The sequence below is a fragment of the Ranitomeya variabilis genome, chromosome 1 (genome assembly GCF_051348905.1).
Source record: "Ranitomeya variabilis isolate aRanVar5 chromosome 1, aRanVar5.hap1, whole genome shotgun sequence".
NCBI classification, from domain to species: domain Eukaryota; kingdom Metazoa; phylum Chordata; class Amphibia; order Anura; family Dendrobatidae; genus Ranitomeya; species Ranitomeya variabilis.
This window is the reverse complement of record NC_135232.1, coordinates 781,709,062-781,724,376: the sequence shown is the minus strand read 5'-3', so window position 1 is coordinate 781,724,376 and position 15,315 is coordinate 781,709,062. Positions and strand designations below refer to the sequence as shown.

The following is a 15,315-nucleotide window of genomic DNA, read 5'->3' as shown; positions in this document are numbered from 1 at the left end:
GTCAAAAATAAAAATAGATACCAATAAAAGTAAAATTAATTGAGACATCAGTAGGTTAAGTGTTTTTGAATATCCATATTGAATCAGGAGCCCCATATAATGCTCCATACAAAATACGCCCCATATAATGCTGCACAAAGGTTAATAAGGGCCCCATAAGATGCTCCATAAAGACATTTGCCCCATGTAACGCTGCACAAATGCTGATTATGGCCCCATAAGATGCTCCATAGACTATTATGCCCAATATGCTGTTGCTGCGATTAAAAAAAAAATGACATACTCACCTCTCGTCACTCAGGCACCCGGCACTTGCTATAGTCACCTTTCCCCGTTCCACCGCCGGGCGCCGCTGTGTCTTCCCCGTCCTTTGCACTGACGCTCAGGCAGAGGGCACACACTATACACGTCATCACGCCCTCTGACCTGAGCGTCACAGGCAGATGATGCGGAAGACGGCGCCCGGCGGTGGAACGAGGAGAAGTGAATATCTCCGTGCTCCCCCTCCCCTTTATACTCACCTGCTCCCGGCGCGGTTCCTGGCAGCTTCTCTGATGGACTCTCCGGTCGCGGCAGCTCTTCCAGCTTTGAGCAGTCACTGGTACCGCTCATTACAGTAATGAATATGCGGCTGCACCCCCATGGGAGTGGAGTCGCGTCCATATTCATTACTATAATGAGCGGTACCATGTGACCGCTGGAAGAAGCTATCAGCGCCCGGAGACCATCAGAGATGCAGGGACCGCGCCGGAAGCAGGTGAGTATGTCACAGCCGCTGCTCCCCCTCCCCCAACGACCCCCCAGGGACAATGACTCGAGTGTAAGCCGAGCAGGGCACTTTCAGCCTAAAAAATGGGCTGAAAATCTCGGCTTATACTAAAATACATATGGTATATCTATTAGTATCAGTAATAAATTGCCAGTACTATTTTTTGTAGTATAATTATCATATGTATTATATTATAATAGTTGTAGTAGCATCTTTATTATTATTATTTGTAGTAGTAGTATAATATGTTGTGTTATTATCATTATTAGACTTATCATTCATAGTATTATTATCAATGCAATGATATATATTAATATTTTTATTTATAGTAGTTTACATAAATCTATTACTGTTAGTACTATTAGCATTATCATATGTCGTGTTATTATTAGAATTATTAGCATTGTTATTCATAGTAGTAGTATTATCAATACTATTATTAGTAGTGTTATTATCATATGTATTATTATTATTAGTACTATATGTAAATGTGGTATTATTATTAATATTACTATTAACATTATTATCATATGAGGTATTGTTATCATCATTATTATATGTATTATTTTTATGTATTAATTATACAGATATTGATGAGTGCAGTGAAATCCCAGCCATTTGCACCAATGGAGTGTGCATAAACCAGATTGGAAGCTTCCGCTGTGAATGTCCGATGGGATTCAGCTACAACAACATTCTTCTCATCTGTGAAGGTTTGCTAGGACTCTTTGTAAGCTGGCTGTACACATGTCCGGCCTCTCGTTTGGCTGACAGCTAGCCCTCTTGACTCCCCCATACACAAGAACTCATTTGAATATCCGTGTTTTATCAATGGCGTGAGCATGAAAATGTACCTACGGTGAATAGAGATGTCCCCATTACTGACACAGGAGAACACGGGTGGTGCTCATAGAGTTCTGTGTGAAATCCGCCAGTGTCATCGGGACAACTTGCTCCGCCTCTAACTCCTCCCTCCACCCCTCTTCATAGAATTTTAAAAGCACCAACTGCCATCTCCAGTCTCAGTCATGGGAAAATCAGTCTTCACTGAATACAGAATTTACCGCTTTTACCCATGGATTGAAAATGAAAGATCAGTCCAGGAGGTGACAGCAGCCGATTTCTCTGATAACATGTCTTACAAAGCTTCTTCTTTTATTTGTACTATTGATATAAGGAATACTCTTTAGCATCTCTACCTACTGGCTTTATGCACAGAAGCAGAATTCATCTGTCATTTATATAGTGTTATGAAGATGTATATTGCGATCCACTATGAGTATGAACATATTGATTTTCGTTGCTAATTTGCCAGATATCGATGAGTGCAGCAGTGGCGAGAACCTATGCCAGATAAATGCAGATTGCATTAATATCCCAGGATCATACCGCTGTGAGTGCTCCAGTGGGTACAAGCTGTCCCCCAGCGGTGCTTGCGTAGGTCAGTATACAGTCACAAATACTTACACTCTACTGATTCACTGCATTCTGCAAAATGTTACTATTGTCTCCTAAGGATGTGTACGGCATTAGGCTAAGAATGTATTTTTTTCTGCAGGCCGTAATGAATGCAATGAAATTCCCAACGTCTGTAGCCATGGAACCTGCGTGGATACAACTGGAAGCTACATCTGTATCTGTCACAATGGCTTCAAAGCAAGCGCAGACCAAACCATGTGCATGGGTGAGGGACCTCTGTCTTTTCAGGCGTTTGCAAGTCACTGTGTGTAATATGTATCCCATGGATCGATCATGATTGTTATGTGTAATTTCTCCATTTTAGACATTGATGAGTGTGACCGGCAGCCTTGTGGCAATGGCACCTGCAAGAACACTGTTGGATCCTATAACTGCCTTTGCTTCCCTGGCTTCGAACTAACTCACAACAATGACTGCATTGGTAACGTAATATTTGCACAATATGTGCTTATTCCATATATATATATAGAAAAGTTATATTAAAGGGGTGGCCCGAAAATAACATTGATTTCATCCTAAATGTCTACTTTTTTAATCGTATCTATTTTCTAATATACTTGAATTAAAAAGTCCCTACTGTTCCCTCTACACTCTAAGTGCTTTATTGTTTTTTACCTACTTCCATTTTCATGACATTTCATTTGAGAATCTTCAGTGCATGCTGGGATACTCAAACGGGACGTCATCAGGGGGCCGAGGCTGTGGTCACTGCCACAGCCTCTGACCCCACCCTGAAAAGAAGAGTCAACAGTGATGTGCATTTTAGGGCTAGTTTCAGCTCCACTAAGCATGCATTACTTGTCAATTCAGTACGAGTTCCATTGTCAGTGTTTAATATTTGTTTTCAGTGCACAGTGACAGTACGCTCCTTCACCGGCTGTAATGAAAAGTGAAGAAAGGCAGGAGAGCGCACTGTCAGTGCGCATTGTAAGGCGAGAATGCAGTGAGCAGAGACCAGCCCCGCCCCAGAGATTGATGTCACTTTTGGGGCTGTCATACTGTCAGTATGCTCTCTTGTCGGTTTGTGACTTCTGATTAGAGCCGGTGAGGGAGCGTACTGCCACTGGGCACTGAAAGGGATTATCACACATTGACAAGTGAGTACGTCCTGAGCATACGTTGAAATTGACAACCACAGTCTCTACCCCCTGATGAAGTCTCATTTGTGTATCCCAACATAAAATGGGGATTCTCAAATGAAAAGTCATCAAAACAGAAGTAGGTGAGAAAAAAAAGCCGTTAGAGAGTAGAGAGAAGGAACGGTAGGGACATTGAAATTAATATTTATTACAAAGTCAATTTGATTGTTGCATTAAATAGATAAACATATAGGATTAAAATCAATGTTCGTTTGGACAACTTCTTTAAGAATTAAGAAAAATATACTGCTTCCCAAAAAAACAATGTTCATTTATGGAAAAACAAACCTATAAACGATAAGCCTATGTGATCATTTTATGCAGTAAAAAGTTAAAGATTCAGATTTACTACTTAAAAATTTATCAAGAAGTTACTTCACTCGTTTTGGATATTGAATTTGCAAAAACACACTGGGCCTATCGTTATGTAACTCCACCAGTAGATGGCAGCAGAGTCTGCCGCTGATTTGACACTGACCCAACATTGGGGTCTTCTTTACCCTTGCAGACATAGACGAGTGCTTCTCTCTTGCGGGACAAGTTTGCAGAAATGGCCAATGCATCAACAATGTCGGTTCCTTCCAGTGCCTCTGCCAGGAAGGCTACGAAATAACTCCTGATGGAAAGAACTGTGTGGGTAAGTGTGAGGACATTTATTTTATCGGTAAAAAGCTTTTTCTTATTAGATTGCTTCACTTTCTGGACATGTTGTACTACAGGCTATTATGTGATAGTTCTAGTCTAAGGGGATTGCTTTACATACTCCTAACTGTAATTGTCGTTATGTCATTCCATAGTCTGTTCTTACAGGACGATAAGGGATTGTCAATGAAGAGAAATTTGTAAAAAATTAAAAAGATTTTAAATTGAGAAGCATGAGGCCATAGACTAAAATATTATGTATAAAATCTGTCAATACAATTCAATGGTTTACAAAATGCACTAATATATTTGCACTGATCTCTAAATCCAGACTTTGTGAAGGGTCACCTTATCACTAAAGGATGTGGGTATTGTTGGGGTAGGCTGTCTGTTCATTGTCTGCATTGTTATTAGATATAAATGAGTGCGTCAGCCTGCCTGGGACCTGTTCTCCTGGGACTTGCCAGAATCTGGAAGGTTCTTTCCGCTGCATCTGTCCTCCAGGATATGCTGTACAGAACGACAACTGTATAGGTAAGCACATAGCATGACATGGGTGTGAGGAGTATAAGACAGAATGGATATGAACTCATTCTTGCTTTTTAAACTTCTCTAGACATTAATGAATGTGACGATGAGCCAAACATCTGCCTATTTGGAACTTGCACAAACACTCCTGGAAGCTTCCAGTGCGTGTGTCCTCCTGGATTTATCCTATCAGACAATGGACGTCGTTGCTTTGGTAAGTCGTGTTTATTTTTATATGATCATCTCTTCACCTAGCTTCTAGTAAAGGCCGGAGCAAAGCCGCCCCCCCGGCATGGGCAGAGGCCAGCATGACGGTGGGTTGGGGGGGGTGGGGGCTTCATTTTAGTGGGGTGGGTTTAGGTCTGGGTCACTTATATGGCCAGTTAAGGGGAGAGGTTCTACAGTTTCCCGCTCACAGGGGTAAGATTAGTTCCCTGTACCACCGCTTGCCTATGGTGTCCGTGGCTCAGATCCACAGGGTTGCGGCCCCCCGGCTAGCTGGAGACACAGGTGTCCAGTATTATCGTCAGGGGAGCAGGGACAATGGCGAGAGAGTCCCCATGCGAGTGGCGTCCCCGTTGGGTGCGCCCATTAAAAAATAGCACTTACCTGTATCCGCACAGGCTACTCTGTGGTCGGCATTTACACCAGAAGGGAGACGTTACCATTCTAGCAGCAGGACCATTGCGGCTTTGGCTGCCATGTTCAGGTGATTTCAGCAGCATGATGTCACAGAACGCTGCAGTGATCCCCTCCTGCTGGCATGGTGACATCTCATGTCTGGTGGAAGCGTAGATCTTGGAGCAGCCTGTGCACGGTTGAGGAAAGTGCAGATAGGTGATCATAACGTCATTTGTTTGTTTTTTTTCTAATAATCCTTTACATTTTTTGTATAAGCAGTATGTAGTTAGCTCATATGTCCCGTTAGTTTTTTGCAGCAAACATAATTTTATACTTTAGATCTATGTTTGTATCTTGGTTTGGAGCTCTTTGTATCAGAAAAATAAAACTATGAACACCATAAACATTTATGAAGAACTTAATTATTCAGGATAGGTTTTGTAAACCACTTTCCATAAAAAAGTGTTATTGAAGGGTGGGCATTTGTGTCAGTTACCTCTTCAGGGTTATACATTCCTATGCAAGCTGTAACTATGAAAAGGATAAAATATCTGACATATTGGGGCAGATTTATAACATCTTATGTAACGATTAAGCAGCGTACACTTAGACAAGACTAGTGTGAGAACGCATCACATCTATCACTGAGATGGGTGCTCTCAGGTGCATTCTTTAGACTCTCTAGTCTACGTGTTATATTTTTTTATTAGTCGGTTTAATTTGAGACCTTTTCTAAGGGCTTATTTCCACATGCGAGACATACGTCCATGTCTCGCAGGTTAAAACCCTCCTCTGGCGCCGGTACTCCAGAGCGGAGCGTGCGGCTGCACAGCAACACATGGAGCTGCACGCTCCGCTCCCAAGTGCCTGCGCTAGAAGAGGGTTTTAATCTGCGAGACACGGACGTATGTCTCGCATGTGGAAATGAGCCCTAAGACAATAAATAGGAGCATCATTTTAGTAAATTTGTAGTATTTTCCAAACAGCCTTATTCATCCACCCTTTTCTAGACACTTTATGGAAGTGTAGAATTTGCAAAAATGGTCCAAAGCCCTTAAAGCACCACGTCAGTGTAGAACGGTGTCACTAATCTTAGTACCCTGCCCCTACTATCAAACTTACCACCTTCATCCTCTGTCAGTGTCTCGCCGGTCATCTTCTGTAGTTTGTGACCTGCAGATTGCTCCAGCGTTTGCTGGGTGGACTAGAAGTCACAACTCAATGTAAGCCTGAGAGCAAGAACGAGGCCAGGATGAGGCTCTCATAGACTTACATTGAGAGCTTAAGACCGTTACCTCTGACTTCCGGTCAGTCAGAAGTTGCTGTAATAAAATGGCTGATTGGGACTGGGGCAGCGCCGGGAAGAGCTGATGACGACGTCAGACAAGTATTTCTTCATATGGCGCTGTCTGGTCCTATGGGCAGCTCTGGGATAGATTGATGTTCTCCTGCTTGCTTCATGTGGACGACATGTCTTATGTCATCCTCTCGGCACCCCCAATCTCGCTCCTCCGCAGACCCACTTTTTATTTTATTTGTTTTATTGACAACTGTTGTGTATCAAAATTACAAACATTGAAAAAATTACATACAGGAAAATAAGTAGGGCTAAATAATATGCTTTGTTCCTTTAGAGATATATACAGAATAATACCACTGGGTATGCAGTACCTCACACAAGTGTCCCATACCTTGGCAAATTTCTGAGGGCGGCCTGTATTGTTTCTCATATGGGATTATTGTGTTAACTAAATCGTCCCAGGACATTAATGTTGGGAGGGAATCTCTCATCCATCGTGTAGCTATCAGTTTCCTGGCAAAAAAAAGGGCCTCTATGAGAAGAATTCTAGTACGATGGCTCCATATTTCTTCCTCTAGTATCGAAATAAACACATTTTTGGATCTAAGGGAACAGGAATAGATATCAGAGTGGATAAGAGAGTAACTATAGTTTGCCAAAAGTAGAGTATGATTGGACAAGTCCATACAGAAGTCTGCATTCAGAGAACTCCAAAGAGGGTAGTCTTCATACGGTATAACCTTTATGGGGATAGGTAAGATTGATGAATGATATATAATTGAATCATTCTATTATTTGCTGAAGGAGAGACATAAAGGAGAGATTCCAAGATCTCCTCCCAGTCATCATCACAGATACTGGGAATGAGAAGCTCCCATTTGTTTTTTACTTTTAGGGGAGAGTTTCCAATACCTATTGATAACAGGTATGTGTACAAGGCTGAAATGAGACCCTGCAGGCCTTGTAAATTAAGAATACCTATCAGAGAATAGGTGGATATGGAAGCACTTGTTCCCTGGCTTTGTAGTGATTGGAGGGCTGAACTAAGTTAGCGATACCTAAGAAATTGGGATCTCGGTATGTTGTACTTGGTCAAAGGATAATAATATATCAAAAGGTCAATGTATAATAATATATGATAGTATGAGTGGGATAGCACAGACGCACTTTGCTCTGCCCTACTGAGGGCAGCGCAAAGTACTGTAACGCGCCAGCATTGGGACAAGACAAAAAAGCGCTGATGACCCAGAAGTAAGAATAATAATGTAAAAATTGTAGTACATTACACGCATTTTGCAATCATTACATTTTCTTTTTGTCTGAAATTACAAAATATAATGTATGTGCCAACAGTCCTTGAAATATAATGAATATATCTATATATTAATCATCTCACAAACTACTATTAATCATCTCACAAACTATGTTTTCCTTAGACTGTCATGATATAATAGAGTGCACCTTTCAAGCCTGCTTGAATGTAAAAAAAACTTACTGAAATATTTGTATATTTCTTCCCAGACACCCGTCAAAGTTTCTGCTTTACCCGATTTGATAATGGAAAATGTTCCGTTCCTAAAGCCTTCAACACCACAAAAGCAAGGTGCTGCTGCAGCACGATGCCCGGCGAAGGCTGGGGCGATCCATGTGAGCTCTGCCCACAGGAATCAAGTGGTAAGGAGAATGGAAAGACATTGAAAATCAGTAAAGTTTGTTTAATGTATTTGAATTATTCGACAAGAATGTATCTCAGAGAAATGGTATCTAAGGTACATAGAAGATCAGTAGTAGTGATGAACGAACTTGCTCGGAAAACATCCAAGCACGCTCTGATATTATCCGAGTATCTTGGGCATGGTCTAATATTATGTTTGAGTCCCTGCGGCTGCATGATTTGCGGCTGTTAGACAGCCTCAACACTCGCGATTGGCTGTCTAACAGCAGCAAATCATACAGCTGCAGGACTTGAACATAATATACGAGCACGCACCCAAGATACTCGGAGAACAATAGAGCGTGCTTGGATAAGACATTATCCGAACACATTTGCTCATTGCTAGTCAGTAGTACTCACCATTCACCAACAGTCCAGGCAATGAGATTTACTTTAGCCGGCATAAGCTGAAGAGTTTAAAGTGAATTAATCATTAAAAAGAAACATATTGTTTGAATCAAGTTTTTCTCTGAATTAATTTATTTTGGGGGGGAATTTAATTTAATTTTTCACATTATGCTCTTTATCATGTAGCCTGTGGTATAAACCCAGAGGCAGGTAGTGTGGAATTCCACCTTTGACGATACATGGTGGGCACAGTGTGCCTCCTTTCCTCCTGCACAGATCACAGAGGATTCCCAATCACTCTCCTATAGGAGTCGACGATAGGTCTTTTTCTGACTGTGATTTTTATGTCCCTGTGTCGTATGCATTGCAAATCTCTGAATTGCGGTTCACAGCTCCGAGCAGCAATGTAAGGTGACTGACCCCATAGCAGAGATTAAAATCATCTGTACAGAAAGGAATGTAGAAATACAGGATCTAGTTTTTATTAGTAAAACATAAAGGTGATGCATTCTCTGTAACGGTGATTAGATTAGGCAATGTTAGTGTCATTCTTGATGGATAATAAGTGATTTCTGTCCATTTTTCCTTACAGTGGCTTTCCGGGAACTCTGTCCTTATGGTCATGGTTCTATACAAGACAGGACAGACACCAGAGAAGGTAACAGTATTGCATAACACAGCACATGAGGCTGCCATGCTCTTTGGTAGAAATCTACAGTTTTGCTTTGTCTGCACTCTCTTCCATTGCTATGTTGACTGGGTATAAGATTCCGCTCACACTCTAAGGCCTCATTCAGACATGTTCACTCCATATTTTTCATGGCTAGAACACGTACTCATTATAATCTATGGTGCTATTCACATGTCCGTGGTTTTTTTCGGGACCGTGTGTCTGTGCAACATACTCGGAGACAAGTCCAATTTTCTTTACAACAGAACTGATGAAAAGGGCCAATACAAGTCTATGGGTCCATAAAAAATTACAATGCAGTGAAGGGAAGCGAGCGGTCCCCTGGAGGATATCAGTTCATCGTCTCTCATTAGCCTCTGCTCCAGTATGGCTGCCTAACATAATTTTAACACAATTTTCCTGCATATTAACCCTATATTGCGAAGTAAATAGCTTTTCTGTACATGACAGGTTCCCTTTAATTGAGACTTGACAAAACATTAACTAAACAAAGCCAACTGATGGCACAAGAATCCCATCCATCCATGCAAATATAGTTTAAGGGGTAACGTTCTTTCCAAGTCGGCAAAAGAAGACGTATAGGTCATACAGTGGTCCTCTCAGTATGTAAATATGGACATATTCTCTTAGGTGTTTACATACAAGCCATTCATATACATAGGTAGCCATGTAAGTCATAGTCTGGCCGGATCTATGAACCGAGAGCTGCTTTTTGTCAATGGTTCTCCTACTAGATAATAGAGGAGTGTGCAAAGGAAAATCACCCTATACAATGTCTTGTTTTTCTGGTAAACAGATGAAACGTATAGAAAACATTTTATAAAAGTCATTTATGACCTGTTCCTCTGCCCTTTGTTTAGATGTCAATGAATGTGCTGAGAGTCCTGGAATTTGTGTCAATGGAATGTGCATTAATACGGATAGCTCGTTCCGTTGTGAGTGTCCATTTGGATACAACCTTGACTTCACAGGAGTTAATTGCGTAGGTGAGTACATTGAAAATTTTGCACTTATTTTGTGAACATAGCCCTGCTGCAAAAGTTGCCATAAAAGATATATTCCCCTACTTCACATACCTTTATCTCATAACATTTGCCAACATGAATGTCCCCATGGTGGGTAGACATGGTACTAAGGTAGCTCTTGGTGCAAACCTGACTTGATTAAGATTCAGTTGTAGAGTTAACTGTTTCGTAGTAGATCTAGGTATAATACAGGTCTACTTTGGTAAGACTTAGCTATTGGCAAATAGGTCAGTGGTAATAGCTGGAAAGGAACACAGTTCTGCTGAGAGGGGTGTAACTTTACTACTACTATGGAGATGTTCTGTAGAACAACCTGAGCACTTGTAAGACACAGAACACTTTGTTAGGGCTAGAGGAATGCACCAAATGAATATATAGATTTTATTATGATAGATGCGTTTGCATCCCGGGGTCCACCGTGCAGGAGAATCTGCTCCTAGCAAATAGCGGAACTAAATGGCGGTGTTAGCTAACTCTGTTACTTCACAGAGCAGCCGTGAACTCAAAGCACTGCGCCCTGTTAGACTCCACAGAGGCACAGGCTAACTGCCTAAACAAGAGCAGTCAGTGGTCATGCATGCACACGAAACTCCTCGCCGGAGGTGCCAGCATTCTAGGGGCTTATTTCGGCCAGGTCCCTGAACACACTCATATAAGACCACACTGGCGCAAAGTACATAAATAAAGAGCAATACTAGCGCATGGCCGTGCGGCCATGCGAGCCTTAAATAGTTGCAGCACGTTCAGGACCTTCCTGGAAGGACCAATGAGAGATTGCCACAGAGCGTGAGCACCTACAGGACTTTAGCTGCAGTGTCTGATCATGTAACCCTCGATCTCCACTGAGAGATCTTACTCTGGGCATGCTCAGACCGAGAAAAGCAGGACTTAGTCCCAGAAGCGTCTGCTCGCCGCTGCCCAGCACTGACTTCCATGGCAGAAGCAGGAAAAGCAGCAGTAACTCTCTGTACAGAGCCAGACTGAGCGAGCTGCTGGGACTGATGTCTCCGCTGAGCAGACTCCACTGCGGCAGGAGAAGAATGGGAGACCACAGCGGAGATGGTCTGAGTATTCCCCCCATGCAGAGACGGGAACTGGACCCCTAACACACTTATTTCTATTATTTTGCAGACACGGATGAGTGCTCCATTGGAAACCCTTGTGGGAATGGAACATGCACTAATGTGATTGGAGGATTTGAATGCGCCTGCGATGAAGGGTTTGAACCTGGACCCATGATGACTTGTGAAGGTAACATCAACAAGAGTACTGTTATAGTTGCTCATATAGTTTTGCTAAGATCACACTTGTTACTAAATCATAACAACTGGAAATAAGGGCAATAATAAGAAATGTATTTATATTGTATTGACATTTAATATACACGTTTTTACTGTTTTTCAGATATAAATGAGTGCACAAATCCTCTGCTGTGCGCTTTCCGCTGTATAAATACTTATGGATCATATGAATGCACATGTCCTTCTGGCTACACCCTAAGAGAGGATCGCCGCATGTGTAAAGGTATGATATCTTCAGCAACATTTCAGCCACATATTTGACTTCATTAATTGCCTGTGATATCCCAATGTTTAGTAGCAAAAATCCTATTCATGCATTTTCTGTCAATATAAAGTCCTCTTTTTAAAAACTGGAGTAGGTGGAAGCTGTGGAAATCCTCTCTTGATCTGGGGGACCCAAGATGTCAGTGTTTTACGTGGACAGCCGACTGATTTCAATGGGATCAGTGTACTTCTTCATTCTTCCTGTGGTGGTGCTACATGTGCAATACTTACAAGCTCTTTTATTAGAGCTTGTAACTGCTGATCTAAAGCTGGCCAGATAATTTGGGTGCACAATCCGGCCTGCTGTAATGTCCCTTAGCTCTTCTATTGCTAGCATGGTTCAGGCCAACGTCTCAGCTGCCTCAACTTGAGAACAACCTTTTTAAATGTTAAGTTCTTATTTTGAAAGACAAAATTTATCACATGGACTTGTGCTTTGCAGATTTGGATGAATGTGCAGAAGGTCTACATGACTGTGAATCCAAGGGCATGATGTGCAAGAACCTCATTGGTACTTTTATGTGTATTTGCCCACCTGGCATGCAGAGGCGTCCTGATGGCGAGGGATGCATGGGTGAGTACCAGCAATACAAACAATTGTATACCGAGCTGTAGTTTGTCTTCCACTTAACACATCTGTGTGTGCACAAGTTTACAAGTATGTCATTTTTTTGTTTGCGTAGTGCAGATATTGTTAATTAATTTGATTTGTGCTTACTTACTACTTCATGTTCTCTATATGAGCACGCGCCAAGTCATATCTTCTGCAAGAAAAATATTTGTCCGGTAATGTTTCCTCCAATCGTCTAATTAACCAGATGAAAATGAATGCCGTACAAAGCCTGGTATTTGCTCCAATGGACGCTGTGTCAATAACATTGGAAGTTACAGATGTGATTGCAATGACGGTTTCCAGGTCAGCGCCTCTGGGACAGAATGTATTGGTAAGTAATATCATGTTATTATATACATTTATTTACATATTTGCAGCTGACAATGGTGGTTGTTAATTTGTGACAAATAATTGGTGTTTGTGACTTGCACCACATTATTTGGTGTTTTAGACAATTTATTTGCCATATTCAACAGGGAGTCATGACATAGATGGAAAAGGGTGTGGACTATTTGAGGTGTGCCATGATGAGCGAAGCTGTGTGTAAATTATTGGCGCCCAGTAAGGGAACTAATAAAAGATGTGTAGAGATGCATCAAATTTATCAGCCAACATGGATTAGGGTACCTACCCTATTATTTAGAATATCTCTGCTTAGCCTGTAAAATGATGCTCATTATATTTAGCATGCAGATAATAATGGCTATTTTTAATTTCCAGATACCCGTCAAGGATCTTGTTTCACTGAAGTCCTACAGACGATGTGCCAGCTTTCATCTACTAATCGAAACATGGTTACCAAATCTGAATGCTGCTGTAATGGAGGTCGGGGTTGGGGCAACCAATGTGAATTGTGTCCCCTTCCTGGAACTGCAGCTTACAAGAAGATGTGTCCACATGGTCCTGGCTTCACCACAGATGGAAGAGGTACAGACAATAATAATTAAGGACTAAATAGCAATTAAAGTTTTAATATGGTTTTTCACAATACAATAAATCCCCTTCTTTCTTTAGATATCGATGAATGCAAAGTTTTACCTAACCTATGCAAAAATGGCCAGTGTATAAACACTATTGGGTCTTTCCGCTGTCATTGCAATTTGGGCTACACCACAGATTTCACAGCGACTACATGTGTGGGTAAGTCATATTGCCATTCTGTGGAACAGAAATATACCGTAACTATCTGATGTATTTTACATTATCACATGTAATCATTTGCCTTCATGTGCAGATCTGGACGAATGTGCCCAATCTCCCAAACCCTGCAACTTTATATGTAAGAATACAGAGGGCAGCTACCAGTGCTCATGTCCTAGAGGATACATTCTACAAGAAGATGGCAAGACATGTAAAGGTAATACCTTCTTCTCTAACATGCTGGCTGATGCAAGATTAATGCTAATAGTGGTTATGATATATACACTTTAAATAATAATCTTTATTTTTATATAACGCTAACATATTCCGCAGCGCTTTACAGTTTGAACACATTATCATCGCTGTCCCCGATGGGGCTCACAATCTAAATTCCCTATCAGTATGCCTTTGAAATGTGGAAGGAAACCGGAGAACCCAGAAGAAAACCACGCAAACACAGGGAGAACATTCAAACTCTTTGCAGATGCTGTCCTTGGTGGGATTTGAACCAAGGACTCCAGCGCTGCAAGGCTGCAGTGCTAACCACTGAGCCACCGTGCTGCCCATACACTTAACTTTTCTGGGCAGCATGGTGGCTCATTGGTTAGCTCAAATCACACCAAGGACAACATCTGCAAGGAGTTTGTTCTCCATGTCTTTGTGTGGGTTTCCTCCCACACTCCATAGACATAGTAATTGGGAATTTAGATTGTGCGCCCCATTGGGGACAGTGATGCTGGTGTCTGTATAGCGCTGTAGAAGTGAGGTAAAAAAAAAGATTGGCATAATTGTAAGGGGCTGCAGACAAAATCAATAAGAAGACACCATACATCTATAAAAATTACACTTGACAGGTAACACTGCTACAGATTTTATATTGGGAGCCAGGAGCCTCAGGTTATGTATCTGGAGTAATCCAAGCCTTGTAAAATATGTCTTCTTTTATGGAAGCGTAGTTTAGTCAGGAATAACTTTTAGAAGTGGGTCAAAATTATTGGCCTCATTGGTAATCTACTCAAGGCATGGTGGCAAGAGCGTCATCGATATATCCATGTAGTCACCATATCAGGTGGTATGGTACATAGATGACTGACTGATCGTCTATACTTCTACACAGCTTTACTTAAACATAATGACCTGAATTAAAACAATTTTGTTGGAATACAATTTGGCATCTACACCTTTTTTCAATGATTTATTAATAGGAGACAGTAATAATGTCAATAAAATATCAACTCAACGATATAGGAAACCTACCAGCAGCAGTTCTTTCTTGATTGCCACTAGTTGTCATTCTTAACATCTCATCAAAAATCACTTCGTTAGAGAGTTCGACCAAGCAAATTGTGCTTCCTCCGAAGATATCAAACCTTTCTTTCAATGATTTATTAATAGGGGACAGTAATAATGTCAATAAAATATCAACTCAGCTTTATAGGAAACCTACCAGGAGTGGTTCTTTCTTGGTTGCCACTAGATGTCATGCTTGACATGTCATCAAAAATCTCTTGGTTGGAGAGTTCATCCAAGCAAGTTGTGCTTCCTCCGAAGATACTAAACCTTTTTTCAATGCCTTGTTAGAAGGGGGCAGTAATAATGTAAATAAAATATCAACTCAATTTTATAGAAAACTTACCGGCATCACTATTTTACTTCAAGCCACTAGTTGTCACTCTCAACATGTCATCAAAAATCTCCTGGTTTGAAGAGTTTATTGAAGAAAGACGTGCTCGTGCAGAAG

The 15,315-nt window shown here is 41.3% G+C and overlaps 1 protein-coding gene across 2 annotated transcripts in view; it reads left to right on the top strand.

Annotated features, from left to right (window-relative positions):
* LOC143784401 (fibrillin-2-like) overlaps positions 1-15,315 on the top strand; it is a 254,227-nt gene that overhangs the window by 221,349 nt on the left and 17,563 nt on the right. For both annotated transcript variants that reach the window (XM_077272616.1, XM_077272625.1), the window contains 17 exons: positions 1,357-1,482; positions 2,085-2,210; positions 2,328-2,453; positions 2,553-2,669; positions 3,896-4,024; positions 4,444-4,563; positions 4,646-4,771; positions 8,000-8,152; positions 9,133-9,198; positions 10,092-10,217; positions 11,388-11,507; positions 11,661-11,780; positions 12,264-12,395; positions 12,640-12,765; positions 13,155-13,361; positions 13,449-13,574; positions 13,669-13,791. In XM_077272616.1, the coding sequence (XP_077128731.1) occupies positions 1,357-1,482; positions 2,085-2,210; positions 2,328-2,453; positions 2,553-2,669; positions 3,896-4,024; positions 4,444-4,563; positions 4,646-4,771; positions 8,000-8,152; positions 9,133-9,198; positions 10,092-10,217; positions 11,388-11,507; positions 11,661-11,780; positions 12,264-12,395; positions 12,640-12,765; positions 13,155-13,361; positions 13,449-13,574; positions 13,669-13,791 (2,169 nt within the window). The remainder of the gene's footprint in view (positions 1-1,356; positions 1,483-2,084; positions 2,211-2,327; positions 2,454-2,552; positions 2,670-3,895; positions 4,025-4,443; positions 4,564-4,645; positions 4,772-7,999; positions 8,153-9,132; positions 9,199-10,091; positions 10,218-11,387; positions 11,508-11,660; positions 11,781-12,263; positions 12,396-12,639; positions 12,766-13,154; positions 13,362-13,448; positions 13,575-13,668; positions 13,792-15,315) is intronic.